The sequence below is a fragment of the Megascapheus bottae genome, chromosome 15 (genome assembly GCF_031878675.1).
Source record: "Megascapheus bottae isolate mThoBot1 chromosome 15, mThoBot2.hap1, whole genome shotgun sequence".
NCBI lineage: Eukaryota > Metazoa > Chordata > Mammalia > Rodentia > Geomyidae > Megascapheus > Megascapheus bottae.
The window spans coordinates 42,511,370-42,525,141 of NC_143523.1; the positions used below are offsets into that span (position 1 = coordinate 42,511,370).

The 13,772-nt window shown below is 39.9% G+C and overlaps 1 protein-coding gene across 2 annotated transcripts in view; it reads left to right on the forward strand.

Annotated features, from left to right (window-relative positions):
- The window catches only part of Ccar1 (cell division cycle and apoptosis regulator 1), a 44,517-nt gene that overhangs the window by 9,230 nt on the left and 21,515 nt on the right, over positions 1-13,772 (forward strand). For both annotated transcript variants that reach the window (XM_090346435.1, XM_090346436.1), the window contains exons 5-11: positions 1-33; positions 1,486-1,679; positions 5,048-5,162; positions 5,255-5,447; positions 7,388-7,517; positions 7,750-7,911; positions 10,992-11,217. In XM_090346435.1, coding sequence (XP_090202561.1) covers positions 1-33; positions 1,486-1,679; positions 5,048-5,162; positions 5,255-5,447; positions 7,388-7,517; positions 7,750-7,911; positions 10,992-11,217 — 1,053 coding nt within the window. The remainder of the gene's footprint in view (positions 34-1,485; positions 1,680-5,047; positions 5,163-5,254; positions 5,448-7,387; positions 7,518-7,749; positions 7,912-10,991; positions 11,218-13,772) is intronic.

Consider the following 13,772-nt stretch of genomic DNA (forward strand, 5'->3'; position numbering starts at 1 on the left):
TTACAGCAACCTCAGCAGACCATTTTAACACAGGTTAGTTTCCTGGGGTTTTAATTATTTCTTTCTTCATTCAAATGTCTGTGGCATTTGTATTGCTAAGTAAATATAAGAATATGTTACTGTAGTTTGTGAGTTTTGCTCACCTGTCAAGCTATTATATAGTATGAAATCTTTATAACTTTTTGTTTTCTATAGTATTTGGATTTGTACTTAGTGCTTTGTGCTACTTTTATACTTTTTTCTTCCTTATTATTTTCTTTTTAGTAGTAGGGTATGAGCTCTAGACCTCTCTCTAGGCAAATGCCCTACTATTTGAGTTATGCATCCTGGCTTCATATTTTCTTATTGGATATAAGTTTTATATTTTTTTTTATTTTTTATATGTGTGTTGTACTAGAGTTTTGAACTGGGCATAATGCTTGCTAGCCAGGTACTCTACCACTTAAGCCATACCCCTAGCTTTCTTTTCTTTCTTTCTTTTTTTTTCCTAGTCCTGGGGCTTGTACTCAGGGCCTGGGCTCTGTCCTTGATCGTGTCTGTGCTTAAGGGTAGCTATGTACTACTTGAACCATAGCACTACCTCCAGCCTTCTCTATGTATATGGTACTGAGGAATTGAACCCAGGGCTTCATGCATGCTAGGCAAGCACTCTACCACTGAGCCCTTCTCTTTTTTTTTTCCCCCTTTCTGTTTCTTGAGGTTTTTGCCTGAACCAGCAGGATGCCTGTGCTCTGTTTTTTGGGGCTTTCTCAAAAAACACTAGAGCCACAGCACCACATCTGGCCTTTTCTGTGTATGTGGTACTGAGGAATCAAACCCAGGTCTTTGTGCAGGCTAGGCAAGCACCCTATCACTAGGACAAACTCCTGGCTCCCGATTATTTGACTTTCTTTTTTCTTTCTTTTTTTTGTTGGTTGTGGGATCTGAACCCTGGTCCTGGGCACTGTCCGTGAGCTTTTCAGCTCAAAGCTACCGACCTACCCCTTGGCCTGGGCCTCGTCTCTGAGCTCTTCATGTCAAGATTACCGCCACTTCTGGTTTTCTGGTGGTTAATTGTAGTTAAGAACCTTATAGACTTTAGTGCCTGGGCTGTTTCTGGTGGTTAATAGGAGATAAGAGCCTCATGAACTTTAGTGCCTGGTCTGGCTTTGAACCGTTATCCTCAGATATCAGCCTCCTGAGTAGCTAGGATTACAGGCCTGGGCCACTGTACCCAGCTTGGATTTTTGACTTTCTACTTAAGAACTAAAATGTTTTTGAAACTTACTTTGATTTTTTTTTTCTTGGTATGGCTTGTGAAAACACTTCTTATTGATGAAGTAGATTGAAAATAATTTAGTTTTTCAGATTTGATTATAGTAAATGCAAATGTATATTTTATAACTTCATATAAACAAATATTAAGATTTAGGGTTTAAATAGTCATTTCATTTTTAGAGATTTTTATATTAGTATGTTAATAGTACAATTGGTTTTGTTTCCTAGCCGGCGGTTGCATTGCCTACAAGCCTTAGCCTGTCTACTCCTCAGCCTGCAGCACAGATAACCGTATCATATCCAACACCACGGTCCAGTCAGCAACAAACCCAACCTCAGAAGCAGCGAGTTTTCACAGGAGTGGTTACAAAGCTACATGATACATTTGGATTTGTGGATGAAGATGTATTCTTTCAGCTTAGGTAAACTTTATTTGATATTGGTAGTGTTTTTTGTGTTTAAATTTGTTTATTATCTTTACAGAGGAGTTCAGTTTTACATATCAGTTTATGAGTAAAATGCATCTTTAATACTGTTATCCCTTTCATCATTCTCCTGACACATTCATGTTTTTTTGTATAGAGCATTTAATTGTAGTGAAGATAGTAATTTAGCTATAATTTATGTGTCCATCTTGGGGCTTGAACTGTTGGTTCTGCCCCTGGTGTTTTGTGCTCAGTCTTTTTTTTTTTTGGCCAGTCCTGGGACTTAAACTCAAAGCCTGAGCATTGTCTGTCCTTGGTCATTCTCAAGGCTAGAGCTCTACCACTTGAGCCTTAACACCACTTCTGGCTTTTTCTGTGTATGTGGTACCAAGGAATCCAACCCAGGTGTTCGTGCATGGTAGGCAAGCACTCTGCCATTAGGCCAAATTCCTGGCCATGTCCTCAAGTCTTATAAAAACAGCTGTGCTTTGGTGGCTATAATCCTAGAGGCTGGGATTTGAGGGTCACAGTTTGAAACTAACCTAGGCAGGAAAGTCCCTGAAACTCTTTAACTTCAATAAACCACCAGAAAACTGGAAGTGGACCTGTGGCCCAAAGTGGTAGAGTGCTAACCTTGAACAAGAAAGCTCAAAGACAATGCCCAGGCACTGAGTTCAAGTCTCACAATTGACAGGAAAAAAAAAAAAAGAAAAATTGCCATGAATTTGGAGCTAGGAGCATGGCCTGGTGGTAAGAGTGCTTGCCTAGCATGCACAAAGCCTTGGGTTCAATGCTTTGGTACCACATATACAAGAAAATCGGAAGTGGTGCTATGGCTCAATCGGTAGAGCTCTATCCTTGAGAAAGCCCAAGGACAGTGCTCAGGCCCTAAGTTCAAGCCCTATGACTCGCACCAACCCCCACCCCCGGCCAAAAAAAAAGTCTCATAGACTTTACTGCCTGTGCTGGTTTCAACTCATGATCTTCAGATCTTGGCCACCTGAATAGCCACCAGTGCTAGCTTGTAATTCTTTTTGTTTTTATTTTTTTAATCATTTAGTTGGTTTTATATTTGTATCTCTGCCCGTGTTTATTAAATAACTGATGATAGTGAATTCCTTATATGTTTGTGTCAGATTTTAGTGATATTTCTGTTTATATTCTAAGCAAGACTTAGATTGGGGTTGAACTAGTTATAATAGGCTTTTAAAAATCTAACCTTCTGGGGCCGGGAGTTTGGCCTAGTGGTTAAAGCGCTTGCCTAGCATGCATGAAGACCCGGGTTCGATTCCTCGGTACCCCACATACATAGCAAAAAGCCAGAAGTGGTGCTGAGGCTCAAGTGGTAGAGCTCTAGCCTTGAGAAAGTCCAAGGACAGTGCTCAAGCCCTGAGCTCAAGCCCAGGACTGGCAAAAAAAAAAAAAAAAAAAAAAAAAAAAAATCTAACCTTGTGTTAGATTTGTTAACATCTTCATTTTTTTTTAAGTTCTTTTGTATTTTTTTTTTTTTTTTTTGCCAGTCCTGGATTAACTCAGGGCTTGAACACTGGCCTTGGGGTTTCTCAAGGCTAGAGCTCTACCATTTGAGCCATAGAATCACTTCGGACTTTTTCTATATATGTGGTACCAAGGACTCAAACCCAGGTCTTCATGCATGCTAGGCAAGCACTCTACCCCTAGGCCAAATTCCCATCCCCACTATAACTTCTTTATTTTGGGTGTGCATGATTGTTATTTTTTTTTAATTCTACACTTTTTTTTAAACAGTTTTTTTTAATTGTTGAGATAATGTATAGAGGGGTTATAGTTAAATTCATCACTACTTCTCACACATTGATATCCCTTCTCATGTTTTTATCCCATTTCTCTCCCCCACCCCTCCCACTCACTTTGTTAACTTCTTAATTGCATAGTATTAGGAACAAAAGATTGATAGACTAACATTCACAGTCGTACTTACCAGCTTAGTCTGTAGCAAGAAGCATGAAGATCCCTTATGTGTATTTCTATTAATGTTCCTTAGGATCATTCATTGTATTTAGGAAATAGAAGCTAATAATACTGTTAAGGATTTTTCTTTAGTTGGACTTGCTACTTTTTTTTTCCTCTTAGTGATGGGCCTGGGCAATGTCCCTGAGCTCTTCAGCCCAAGGCCATTGCCCTACCCCCTGAGTCACAGCAACACTTCTGGTTTTCTAGTGGTTAGTTGGAGATAGGAATCTCACAGTCTTTAGTGCCCGGGATGGCTTTGAACCTAGATCCTCAGATCTCGGCCTCCTGAGTAACTAGGATTACAAACATGAGTCACTGCACCTGGCTGGACTTGCTATTTTTCAAATCTTAGTCAAAGCAAATCTTACTCTAGGATTATAGAAGGTAAAGCATCAATTTTGATGTGTTTTTATTTTCGTCTATTTGTATTGCATCAGTCCTGGTGCTTGAACTCAGGTCCTAGTGCTAGCACCCTACTACTTGAGCCACAACTTCACTTCTTACTTTTTTGGTGGTGCTTAATTGGAACTGAGTCTCACAGACTTTCTTCCCTAGACTGCCTTTCAACCCTATCCCCATTTCTCAGCCTCCTGAGTAGCTAAGGTTGCATGTATAAGCCACCTGTACCAGGCTCAGTTTTGAAATTTTTTAAGCCTCTGTTTTGTGGAGTAGTGGGGAGAAGGAGAGTTGTGAACAGTTGTGCCGTTTGAAATCTGGGCATTCCACTTGATAGACAGGCACTCTACCACTTGATCCATAACCTCAGCCAATATGTACTTTTTTTTAAAAAAAAAAAAAGCTTGTTGGGATTAGGAATATGGGTTAGTGGTAGAGTGCTTGCCTAGCATGCATGAAGCCCTGGGTTTGATTCCTCAATACCACATAAACAGAAAAGCCATAAGTGGCGCTATGGCTCAAGTGGTAGAGTGCTAGCCTTGAGTAAAAAAGCTGAGATCGACCCCAGACCCTGAGTTCAAGCCCCAGGACTGACCCTCCCCCCCCCCAAAAAAAAAGCTTGCTAGACTTTCATTTTATATATAATATATTTTAAAGTTCTGTGCATATAAATATTTTTTTGAATTCTAAATATGCTTTGAGTTTATTTTTCATTCTAAATGTGAAAAAATGCAGCATGACCTTTTTCTAGGAGATAGGTTTTTTGTTTCAGCATTAATCATTTTGTTGAAGTTCACAGGATATGAGAGCCTAGATTGTTAGAGAAAGCATAGAGAGGCACATACATAGCATAAACTTTGAGGAATCACACAGGGTGTGTGCATGTGCACGTGTGCATATAAATATTTTTGAGATACTCTTGCGTATACATTTTTTTAATGTGTGAAAACTTACTTGAATTTCTATTTTTTTTCCAGTGCTGTCAAAGGGAAAACTCCCCAAGTGGGTGACAGAGTATTGGTTGAAGCTACTTATAATCCTAATATGCCTTTTAAGTGGAATGCACAAAGAATACAAACACTACCCAATCAGGTACGTTATGTTAGGTAGTATAAAAACTTGTAATTGAGTCTTCTGCTTCACAAGGTATTTTCTTTTGTTAATTTTTTTTTTAACCCCTTAAGAATCAGTCCCAAACTCAGCCTTTACTGAAGACTCCTCCTGCTGTACTTCAGCCAATTGCACCACAGACGACATTTGGAGTTCAGGCTCAACCCCAGCCCCAGTCACTTCTACAGGCCCAGATTTCAGCAGCCTCTATTACACCACTATTACAGACTCAGCCACAGCCTCTCTTACAGCAACCACAGCAAAAAGGTATTGTATTAAGTATGTCTTTTTGTTTTGTTTCAGCCTAACATGTATATGAAACAAGTTGTAACAAATGTATGCTTTTAATTACAAAAAATGACAAGAACTTTAAGAAATTCTGAAAGGAAGCTTAAATGTCCTTAGCACATTTCAGGGAAAATGTATTTCACATAATTACTTACAGTAATGAAAACAACTTCATTGATACAGAAATCCAAAGATAACATTGTTTACAGACTTCATTCCTTTTTCTGCTTTTGTCAAAAAATTGTTATAACCTTTATACCTCAGCTTCCCCAGTTCTGGGATTATGTATCACCATTCTTAAAGTGTGTGTGTGTGTGTGTGTGTGTGTGTGTGTGTGTGTGTGTGTGTGCGAGAGAGAGAGAGAGAGAGAGAGAGAGAGAGAGAGAGAGAGAGAGAGAGCAAGAGAGAGTGAGTGTGTTTGTGTACATGGGTTTGGTAGTACTAGGGCTCAAACTCAGGTCTAGAACATTCTTTCTTAGTTTTTCACTCAAGGCTGATGTTCTACCAATTGAGCCACACCTATACTTCTGGCTTTTTTATTTTTGGTCAGTTGGAGATAAAGTCTTACATACTTGTCTGCCTGTGTTGGCAATTCTCAGATCTTATTTAGGCTTCTGAGTAGCTAGGCTTATAGCATGAGTCATCCTTGCCCAGCTCTCCATTATATTTGAATACAGAAACTCCCGTGCATCATGTTATTAAATTGACAACTTCTTATATCTTTCTAAGGCAGCATGACTTTTTTTTTTTAATTAAAGGAGTTTTTACCGCCACAGATTGCCAAGCAGTAATTCAAACAAACCATGTAGAGCTGGCTCTCCAATAGATGCATGGCTCAAGTGGTAGCTCCCAAGATGAAACCCTAATGACCCTCCCTCCAAGAAAAAAAACTACAGTATACTGCATGCAGCAAATTAATATCTTCATCATAAAGTAATATCAGAATAATAGTGAATCATATAATAGGAAGAATGAATTATATTTATGCTTTATCTTCATGTTTCTTACTTTATGTGATAGTGATTCTCTTCACCTCAGTGACTTTAAATTGAATGAGATTAATCATTTTAAAGAAAAAAATCTTCTGCTGGGTGCAGTGGCTCATGCCTATAATCCTAGCTACTCAGGAAGCTGAGCTCTATGGATCATGGTTCAAAGCCAGCCCAGGCACTAAAGTCTGTGAGCCTCTTACCTCCAATTAATGACTATAAAACAGAAAATGGGGCTGTGGTTCAAGGGGTAGTGCAGTAACCTTGAGCTGAAGAGCTCAGGGTCAAGGCCCAGGCCCAGGCCCAGGCCCAGGGGTAGGGCAGTAGCCCTGAACTGAAGAGCTCAGGGACAGTGTCCAAGCCCAGAGTTCAAGCCCCATCACCCACCAAAAAAAAAAAAAAAAAAAAAAACGAAAGAAAGAAAACATCTTCATCTCTTGCAAAATAATGAAATGTTGGAAATGAGCATTTTAAATCTTGCATCATGAAGGACTACATATTTATCCATATTTAAATTTATACTGAACCTAAGAAGTAGAAAATAAACATAAGGGACTGGGAGTTTGGCTTAGTGGTAGAATGCTTGCCGAGCATGCACAAAGACCTGGGTTCGATTCCTCAGTACCACATATATGAAAAAAAGAAAGCTGGAAGTTGTGCAGTGGCTCAAGTGATAGAGCACTAGCCTTGAGAAAGCCCAAAGACTGGCAAAAAAAGAAAAGAAACATAAGATTTTAAAATACATTTTTAAGCTTTCAATATTGGGAAAACTCGTGAAGTAGTATATTGTCAACTTCAGTAATACATTTTCTTAACTTTAAACAGTTTTAGTAATTTCAATTTATTTGGCTGGCTGTGTAATTCAACCATGTAATTAATGCTGTTGAACTTTTTTTTAACAAGTTAAATTTTTTTCTGTATCTTTTAAAGCTGGTTTATTGCAGCCTCCTGTTCGCATAGTTTCACAGCCCCAACCAACACGAAGGTTAGATCCACCTTCTAGATTTTCAGGAAGGAATGACAGAGGGGATCAAGTACCTAACAGGAAAGATGACCGAAGGTATGTTGTAAAAATGCCCTAGGATGGTGGAGAGGACTGCACAAAAATGTGAAGTACTAGTATCACTGAACTATACACTTAAAAATGGTAAAGATGGTAAATTATGTAACGTATATTGCCACGATTTGAATTTTCTGTGGAATTTTGTTTACATTGCCTAGTAAATGCATCTCATTAAGTAACTTCCATACTACCAAAAGTATTACTAATTTTAAAAATAATTTGCTTTAAGTCGTGAAAGGGAGAGAGAAAGACGTAGATCCAGAGAAAGATCACCTCAGAGGAAACGTTCCCGGGAGAGATCTCCCCGAAGAGAAAGAGAGCGATCACCTCGGCGAGTTCGACGTGTTGTTCCACGTTACACAGTTCAGTTTTCCAAGTTTTCTTTAGATTGGTATGTTCTTATTCTTCCAATATTTATTAGATTATTGCATAATTTAATGTAAGTTGGTGCATAGTGTAGTATTAACTTTTCTTCAAAATTCATTTACTAATATTTAGAATGTTTGCTTAAGGGCACAAATGTAGTTTGAAATTATTTTCTCAACAAAACATTGTTTTTCTTTTCTTTCTTTTTTTTGTTTTCAGTCCTGGGCCTTGAGCTCAGGGCCTGAGCACTGTCCTTGGGCTTTCTCAAGGCTAGAGCTCTACCACTTGAGCCACAGTACCTCTTTGGCTTTTTTTGTTTTTATGTATGTTCGAGGAATTGAACTCGGGTCTTCGTGCATGCGAGGCAAGCACTCTACCACAAGGCCAAACTCCTGGCCCCCAAAACATTGTTTTTCTATGTACCACTATAATACCAGTTATTAGTTGGGCACTAAAGGCTCATGTCTGTAATCCTAGCTATAGGTACTCAGGAGACTGAGATCTGAAGATTGCAGTTTGAAGCCAGTCTTAGTAGGATAGTCCATGAGACTCTGATCTCCAATTAACCACCAAAAAGCTGGAAGTGGAGCTGTGGCTCAAGTGGTGGAGTGTGTCTTGAGCAAAATATCTCAGGGATAACACCCCGAAAACAAGTTCAAGCCTCAGGTCAGACACAGAAAGAAAAGCATGCTAGTTATTCCACAAGGAGGCTTCTAGACTAAATTCTATTGTAATAACATTGTTCTTGAAAGTTAAGATCATTTAAGGTTCAGATTTATTGATTATGATTAATGTCAAGCTCATGAGTAATCCATAGTGGTGAGCATTAATAAAATAATGAGCTGGGAGTTTGGCCTAGTGGTAGAGTGCTTGGCTAGCATGCCTGAAGACCTGGGTTGGATTTATTAGTACCACAAACATACATAAACCAGAAGTGGTGCTGTGGCTCAAGTAGTAGAGCACTAACCTTAAGGAAAAGCCCAAGGACAGTGCTCAGGCCCTGAGCAAGCCCCAAGACTGGCAAAAGAATAAAATAATGAACCAATTTGTCTTACCTGTGACAGTGTACTATAATATAAAAACAGACATATAGGGGCCGGGAGTTTGGCCTAGTGGTTAAAGTGCTTGCCTAGCATGCATGAAGACCCGGGTTCGATTCCTCGGTACCACATACATAGAAAAAAGTCTGAAGTGGTGCTGAGGCTCAAGTGGTAGAGCTCTGACCTTGAGAAAGTCCAAGGACAGTGCTCAGGCCCTGAGCTCAAGCCCATAACTGGCAAAAAAAATAAACAAACAAACAAAAAAGACATATAATGTATGTATATGTATATAACATTCAGCCTTTGAGCATGTTACCAAGAAGTTCTGACCATATGCAAATTTTCATATCAACTTGGAGAATTACTGTAAGATTGCATTCATAATTAAAGCACTTAGTAACCAGCATGTGGCAATTACAAATTAATAATTAATAATGGTAGTCGGTTGTCTAGGCAACTATGAGTAAATTGACAGAAAATATCACCAGTATAATAAGAAAAACTTAAACAGTGGTCAGTGCATTTTATAAACTAGATATTATAGTGGCTTTTTTCTGTAATCCCAGGTACGTTAGAGGTAGAGATCGTAAGGTTTGTGGTTCAAGATCAGTCTAGGCAAAATGTTCATGAGACCCCCCCCCCACCCCACCCCAGCTTAACAGAAGTTAGGGATGATGATTCATGCCTGTAGGCAGCCTTGAGGCTATTGAATAGTTGTCTATCATCATGCTCTGCTCCGAGGAACTAATCTTTAACTCTTCCGTTACCAATATTAAATGCTGTTCTGGGAAAAGTTGGTGCATAGTATGTGAAATTGAATACCTTTGTAGCTTTTTGTAAGTTAGACCTTCATAGTTCCCTTTGCCCCATTAGGTCAATCCCCAGACCTATTTTTATTAAAAAAAAAAATACTTTAAACTTTTATTTCTAGTTGTGGAAATCATAGTCTTTTCTTTTTTTTTTTTTTTTTTGGCAGGGGGTGGGGCAGTCCTGGGGCTTCCTTGGACACTTTTGCTCAAGGCTAGCACTCTGCCATTTGTGCCACAGTTCCACTTCTGGCTTTTTTGTGTATGTGGTTCCAGGGAATTAAACCCAGGGCTTTGTACATGCTAGGTGAGCATGCTACCACTAGGCCATGCTCCTGGCCCCCAAATTTTCTTATATGATTATTATGGTTGGTACAGTATTTTATTTGTTTATTTATTTATTTTTCATGGGGCTTGAACTCTGGGCCTGGGTGCTATCCCTGAGCTTTTCAGCTTAAGGCTGAGGAAGTCCATGAGACTTTAGAGCCCAGGCTGGCTTTGAACTGCAATTCTCAGATGTTAGCCTCCCGAGTAGCTAGGATTACAGGTGTGAGTCACCACCCCTGCCTTGCTTGCTTGCTTGCTTGCTTGCTTGCTTCCTTCCTTCCTTTCTTCTTTCCTTCCCTCCCTCCCTCCCTCCCTCCCTCCCTCCCTCCCCCCCTCCCCCCCCTCTTTCTCTCTCTTCCTGGCCTTGGGCTCAAGGCTAGAGCTCTACCCCTTGAGCCACAGCACCACTGCTGGTATGAGCTCTGGGCCTTTGTGCATGCTAAGCAAACACTAGTAGGCCAAATTCCCTGGCCCACTTCTGGCTTTTTTATATGTATATGTATGTGGTACCGAGAAATCGAACTCTAGTCTTTGTGCATGCTAAACCTGCACTCTACCTCTCAGACCAAGCTTTCCCATCCTTGGTACTGTGTTTTGAAGAAATAAAATAGTGACAATATAATTATCTATTCATCAGTGTTTTCCAGCTTAAGATTTTAACACATAGCTCTCTGCCTTTTGCCAGATTGATTACCAGATTTGCTATTTTTGGAGATGGAGTCTCTTAGGCTTACGATCTTTGAATCTCAGCCTCCTGAGATTGGCATTTAACCACATATGATTTTCATATGTCTTTCTGCAAATGTATAGCTTGTTAATATTTGTCCATTTTCATTGCTGATTTTTATGTTGAGTTATATATTTAGCTTCAGTATTAAGTGAATGTTTGTAAATCCTTTGGTAGACTGTTCATTACTTTATCTGTTTTTCAGTCCTAGTTGTGACATGATGGAGCTAAGGCGCCGTTATCAGAATTTATACATACCTAGTGACTTTTTTGATGCTCAGTTTACATGGGTGGATGCTTTTCCTTTGTCAAGACCATTTCAGCTGGGAAATTACTGCAATTTCTATGTAATGCACAGAGAAGTAGAATCTTTGGAAAAAAATATGGCCATTCTTGATCCACCAGATGCTGATCATTTATACAGTGCAAAGGTTTGTATTCCACTACCATATAACTTTTTTTAGTAGTTGTTTGTGATAAGACAATAAATTTTTAGTACTTCGTTGTTAGATACCAGACCTGAATTGCCTAAGTTTTTCTTTTTTGCCCAGTTATATCTTGGTTACTTACATAATTTAATTTTAACTTAATTTCTCTGTCCCAAATCTGAAGCTATTAAATAATTAGCTGCTTTAAAACATTTTAGACTTCATAGAAATAATGAAGTAAAGCTGATTCTATTGAGTGTTATATGGCTTCCTATAGCCTCAGATAAAATTTAATGTTGGGTGAGTGTACTGAATATTAGTCTTTAGAGTGACACCATGTATGTTGCTTCCCTCTTCCCTTCTCTTTCTCCTTTCCCCCTCCCCTGTGCCCTTCTCCTTCCCCTACTGCAGTTTGAATTCAGGGACTCTCCATAAGGATCTTCATTACAGAACCACATTTCCAGCAGTCGTGTGCGTGCGTGCGTGTGTGTGTTACTGTCTCTCTCCCTCTCTCTCCCTCCCTCCCTCCCTCCCTCCCTCCCTTTCTCTCTCTCTCTCTCTCTCTCTCTCTCTCTCTCTCTCTCTCTCTCTCTCTCTCTCTCTCTCTCTCTCTTCCTCTCTTCCTCTCTTCCTCCCTTCTTCCCTCCCTCCTTCCCTTCCTGTCTCCCTCTCCCTCCCTTTTTTGGTCCTTAATTAGAAATAAGAGTTTCACTGATTTTTCCTGCCTGAGCTGCATTCAAACTGATCCTCAGATCTCAACCTCCTCAGTAGTTAGGATTATAGGTGTGCCTACTGGCACCTCTAGCCTTTTTTGTTATGCTGGTTATTTTTGTGATAGGGTCCTCCCTGAGGGTAAGCCTGAGCTACCATTCATTTACTTGCTTTACTTACATATTTATGTATTTATATTTGTGCTAGGGTCAGGACACTCTCTTAGTTTCTTGCTCAAGGTTGGTACTCTACCACTTGAGCCACACCTGTACCTTTAATCTTTTTTTTTTTTTTTTTTTTTTTGCCAGTCCTGGGCTTGAGCTCAGGGCCTGAGCACTGTCCTTGGACTTTCTCAGGGCTAGAGCTCTACCGCTTGAGCCTCAGTACCATTTCTGGCTTTTTTCAATGTATGTGGTACCGAGGAATCGGACCTGGGTCTTCATGCATGCTAGGCAAGCACTTTTAACCACTAGGCCAAACTCCCGGCCCACCTTTAATCTTTTTTTAAAATTTTTGCCAGTCCTGGGGCTTAAACTCGGAGCCTCAGAACTGTCTTTGGCTTCTTTCTCAAGGCTACAGAACTACCACTTTAGCCATAGCACCACTTCCAGCTTTTTTTCAGTGTATGTGGTACCAAGGAATCGAACCCAAGGCTTCATGCATGCTAGGAAAGCATTGTATCACTAGGCCAAACTCCCAGTCTCTTTTTCTTTTTTGTGGGTTATGGGACTTGAACTCTGGCCTGGGCTTAATGCTACTGCCCTACCTCTGGGCCTGAGTACTGTCCCTGAGCTCTTCAGTTCAGGCCTACCGCCCTTCCCTTGAGCCACAGCCCCATTTCCCTTTTTCTAGTGATTAATTGGAGATAAGTGTCACTCTCCTTTGTTTCTCTGCTTTGTATTGTCTTATTGCTGGGGCTGGATTTGGACTTTGATCTTCAGATCTCAGTCTCCTGAATAGTTAGGATTATAGGCCATGCCACCTAGCTGTTTTTTTTCTTTTTTTTAAATAGTTTTGTTTTCTGTTACTGAGTTTGTGTGGGTTTTCTTTGTTTTTTTTTTTGGCTTGTGTGTGTGTGTGTGTGTGTGTGTGCGTGCATGTGCACACACACACACACGCTAGTACTAGAACTTGTCTTGAGGCCTAACACTCTCCTTTGTTTTTTTTGTTTGTTTTGCCAGTTCTGGGGCTTGAGGTCAGGGCCTGAGCACTGTCCTTGGGTTCTTGTTCTCAAGGTGAGAGCTCTACCACTTGAGCCTCAGCACTATTTCTGGCTTTTTTCTATGTATCTGCTACTGAGGAATCGAACCAGGTCTTCTGCATGCTAGGCAAGCACTTTACTACTAGGCCAAACTCCTTGCCCCAGCCTTGTGCTTTTTTTCACTCATGATCAGTGCCACACTTTCACTTCCAGCTCCTCCTGGTTAACTGGAAATAGGTGTCTCATAATGAGAAGAGAATTTTTTCTGCTTGGACTTGCTCACACCCTGACCCTCAGATCTTAGCTTCCAGAGTAGCTAGGATCACAGGCATAAGTGAATGACAATCTTAAAATTCCAGTCCTCTCTTGAGTACTTAGCATTCAGGCGTGAGCCACCATTGCCTGGCTGTTTTTGAGACATCTTGTTATGTGCCTCATAGCTAGTCTGGGACTCATGATTCTCCTTGCCTAAACCTCCACAATGGTAGATTACAAGCTAGAGCCATAGTGTCCAGCTGTTTCCTTCTGTTTTAAAACATTAATCTAAAAGTCATGTTTTGAAAAGTTAAAGCATTATAAGATAACTAATTTAAATAGTATTTATATTCCATTTTAGTTTTTAAAAAAAAATCAGTCTAATATGTAA